Below are 4,301 nucleotides of genomic sequence, written 5' to 3'. Positions count from 1 at the left end.
AAAAATTGAAATACCCAGAGTAAAATATATGTTCAGGGAAGTCTTATTTATATAGTTAAAAATGGAAAGCTCCAAATGTCCAATAATATTTAAAATGTATGAAAATATATATGCAAAGAACAATGAAGGTAAAGCAATACACCAAACTGTTACCAGTGGTTTCCTCCTGACTAGGGATTTTCTTTATATTTTTGTTGTTTTCCAATTGTCTTACATTGAGTATTTACATCTTATATTAAAAGAAAATATGTAAAACTTTGATTTGTGAGCATAACTCGTTCTGGAAACATGCTTGTAATCCAAAGCACTTGTATACCAAAGCAAATTTCAAGAACCCTTGGCTCAGTTGTGATCATGTGACATTGGGCATCACGCACTACTCCAATTACAAGACATTGCTCATTTATCAAGTTAAAATTTATTAGAAATGTTTACTCGTCTTGCAGAACACTCATAGAACAAGTTACTCGCAATCCAAGGTTTTACTGTTGCTTACAAATAATTTATCTAAACATATCTGGTCTGTAAACTTAAGCAGCAAATAAAAATGAGCCTTAAATTTGTAAATATATAGTCATAATGCTATGCAAAAAGGGCTTAAAATAATAATGCTTCATTAAATATAGTAACACTCTGCAGTAAACTACTTCATAGGCATAGTAATTGATTGTATAAATGCATATGTATTAGAAACAATGCCAACAAGTACTGCCAGAAAACTAGTTATACATAGTGGAAAAGAAACATATATAGTACAATCAATATTCTGTTTATGTATCGTATGATACTATTTTCCAGGTAGATAAAGGAGTAGATCAAGCTTTAGATACAGATGGAGATGAAATACAAACACAGACTCAGAGACAGGTGTACATGCAGATATAGAAGTATATAGATATGGGTAGATAGCCATAGAAGACAAAATTTTAACAATAAGATTGTTCAGGGGCTGTAAGTTTATGGGTTTATGAGTTCCATTTCATGTTTGTCTTTTTTCTTAATTTCTAATATTTTCTACAAGAAACATAGATTTTTAAAAAGATACATATTTTAAAATGAAATATGGACAACACACTATCTTTCTCAGGAAGGAATTATCAACGAAAGAGCACACTGGGCAGATGTGGTTGGAGAAAGGACCACAGAAGAGAGAAGATGAGAGGTGGGCATGGAAGGAGGAATAGGAGTTTTCCACAAGTTGATGGAGGTTATTCCAAGGCAGATCAGGGACATGGAGAGCATGGCATGATCTGGGGAAGGTGGGGCATTAATGGCCCAGTGTGTCTGATGCTCAGGTTGCTTGGAGGTGACATGGCAGTGCTGCTATAAAGGAAGTCAGAAATCAGGTCATTAAAGGCCTTGAATGCCCTGCTGAGGAGGGGATCATTGAAGAACATAGCCTGATGTTGAGATAGGAGGGTCCCTGTTCCCAGCACACACCACCCCCCAGAAACTACAGGAGAGACCAGTTTCAATCCCCTCAGTCTCCTCAGGGGGTTTTCTGCCAAATACAAAACACAATTCATTTATTTTCTCTTATTACAGACATGCATGCTGATTGGATATAAATTATAATGTAATAGGAATAACTGCAAAACACAGGGATCACTGATTCTAAGAATATCATTAGCCAGAATGAAAGCCATTAAGGAGCAGAGGTTTGTATGTGATTGTCTAGAAACATCAGGAGATGTCTCAGAGCTTGAGAAACTCAGTGAGAAGTAGCTGGGCAAAATCCCAGGCCAGAGCACGGCTCTCACTTCATCCATTTCTAAAGATCATCTTAGAGTCATTAAGGACATATGACTTCTGAAAATCAATGCATCCTGTCCCAGGGTCTTTGCAGGAGCGGGCTTGCTCAGTCCAACATGGTGCTGAGCTCAGTTGTTTTGACAATGAAGGAGTGAGTCCTCCAACCTCCCTGGTGGTCTTGCTCCAGAGACAGAACCCACTAAGCTTTCTCCTGGTGTTTCAGCTTATCTCTCCCACCCACCACTTCCACAGACCACTTCACATATGGTTAGAGATTCTGAAAACTCAGTTCTTCAACCAAAGTGATTTCTGCTTTGTAAACAACATGTGAACCACCTGCTCTCTGATTTGCTTGGTCTTAATCCCATAAATGATGGGATTCAGCATAGGTGGGGCAAGCATGCAGATGTTGGCCAACAAGATGTGGGTATGAGGAGGAATGTGGCGTCCAAACCGCTGAGTAAGGGTTGTGAAGATCGCGGGGCTGTAAAAGAGGACAATGATGCAGACATGGGAGCCACATGTGTTAAGAGCTTTGTGGCGAGCATCTTGGGAAGGGATGTGGAAGACAGCACGGAGAATCAGCACATAGGAACCAAAAATTAGCACCACATCTAAAACCACTGTTAATATTAGGATGGAAAATCCATACCAGATGTTCACACGAATGTCATTACAAGCATATTTGGCCAAGCCAATGTGTTCACAAAAGGTGTGTGGAACAATATTATTTTGGCAGAAAGTCAATCTTTTCAAAAGAAATACTATGGGGAAAAGTGTACAGAAACTTCTCAGAATTATAGTCACACCAATTTTTCCAATCAGTGCACGTGTAAGAATAGTGGTGTATCTCAGTGGGTAGCATATGGCAATGTAGCGGTCAAACGCCATCACCAGCAAGATCCCCGACTCAGACATGAAAGTGCAGTGGATGATGAAGAACTGAGTTATGCAGCGATCCAGGGAGATCTCCCCAGCACGGAACCAGAAGATGGCCAAGGCCTGAGGTACTGTGCACGTGGAGAGGACAACATCTGCTCCGGCCAGCATGCAGAGGAAGAGGTACATGGGTTCATGGAGGCTGCGCTTTGTGAGGATAATGCAGATGAGCAGGCTGTTCCCAAGCAGGGCGATGACATAGGAAACAAAGAAGGGGATGGAAATCCACACATGCTGGTCCTCTAGCCCGGGGATGCCCAGCAAGTGGAAGATTGTATGGCTAACAGCAGTGTGGTTTATGGTTGTCATGCTTGGAGCAGATGACCTGGGATCTCACTTTCTGTTCACAAAGAGATGAAAGAATTATTCTAATATTCCTTGTGAATATTAGGACTTTTGTCATATCTCACACTCTTCATCTTCTCAGAACATGCAAATAGGAAATATGCAAGGATGAAGGATATGGTCTGCACCACAGTGAGTGACAGTCAATTATCCTTACCTCCAACTAACCAAAGTCAGAGACATTACTGTCTGTATTTCACTTTCAAAGAGGATTATGCATAAATAGAGAAACTCATTATTCATGACTGGGAAGAGTGTAAAAAGATACTTGAAACTGACTAATTTAGTAGACAAGAGGCAGCATAAGAAAAGGCGAGCATACCAATCAATGCACAGTATGTTCATGAAACACTTCCAGCGTAGGGTTACAGGTGCATAGGGACTTGCACAAGCAGTGAAGAACCTGATCACAACTTCATACTTAGACCTCACCCTTCACACAGGACACAGCCATCAGATGTCTTAAAGCTATTAGTGTTGAATGATAACCTGTGAAGGTTTATTGGAATAGTAATTGAAGAGATTGGATGCTAAAAAGTAAGTTGGGTTCCAGGAATAGAATGGATCTGAATGTAATACAGCCACAGAGGAATTAAACTAATGTTTATTAAGCATTGTTTTATGCCAGGAATTGCAGTATGAACATTATACGTGGCATTTTGTATGCTCTTCATGTAGGGAGCAGACATCCACTCTAGGGAGTGGATATTGTCTCCATTTCACACCTAAAGAGGGACTCAGAGAATATGAAACTCTTGTCCAATTTCCCAATCAATAATTGATAGAAATGAGTTTGAAATTTCTCCGACTTCAGTGCATACAGTTTGCTCACTTGTGAAGAGAATCAAGAGAACTTCAAGAGGTAACAGGGCTTGTGTGTCTCATGTTCATACCTTGGGGAGCTAAGCCTAGAAATGACTGAAAGTGGAAAAACAAAGGCATTATTTCTGGGGATGGGGAGTCGCAGTACTTGACATTTGTAAGATTCTTCTGATAGAAACGAACATGTAATTTTACCATTTGTTTCCTAACACACCTTCCTTCATTCATTAGCTTAATCATTCAGCAAGCTTATTTGGAGCATGGGCTATTTTTCAAAAATCATGTCCTGTGCTTGAGTCCTAACTGAGCTTATAGATTGAGTGAATTGTGGGTAGGTAAGCAGATGAGATCAGTAAAATGTTACAGGTGTAATGGGCTCAGAGGGCACCTCCTGACAAGACAGCCATATCTAATCCCGTTTTTACCAGAATGAAGAAGAAATG

At 39.9% G+C, this 4,301-nt stretch overlaps 1 protein-coding gene across 1 annotated transcript; it reads right to left on the bottom strand.

Annotated features, from left to right (window-relative positions):
- Positions 1 to 2,037: 2,037 nt before the first annotated feature.
- Positions 2,038 to 3,000, bottom strand: LOC122484274 (olfactory receptor 52B4-like). Its single transcript, XM_043582260.1, has one exon. The coding sequence runs from the start codon at positions 2,998 to 3,000 to the stop codon at positions 2,038 to 2,040; it is 963 nt and encodes a 320-aa protein (XP_043438195.1).
- Between the last annotated feature and the right edge of the window lie 1,301 nt (positions 3,001 to 4,301).

This window comes from Prionailurus bengalensis, chromosome D1, assembly GCF_016509475.1.
Source record: "Prionailurus bengalensis isolate Pbe53 chromosome D1, Fcat_Pben_1.1_paternal_pri, whole genome shotgun sequence".
In the NCBI taxonomy this organism is placed as follows: domain Eukaryota; kingdom Metazoa; phylum Chordata; class Mammalia; order Carnivora; family Felidae; genus Prionailurus; species Prionailurus bengalensis.
This window is presented reverse-complemented; position numbering and strand designations above follow the sequence as displayed.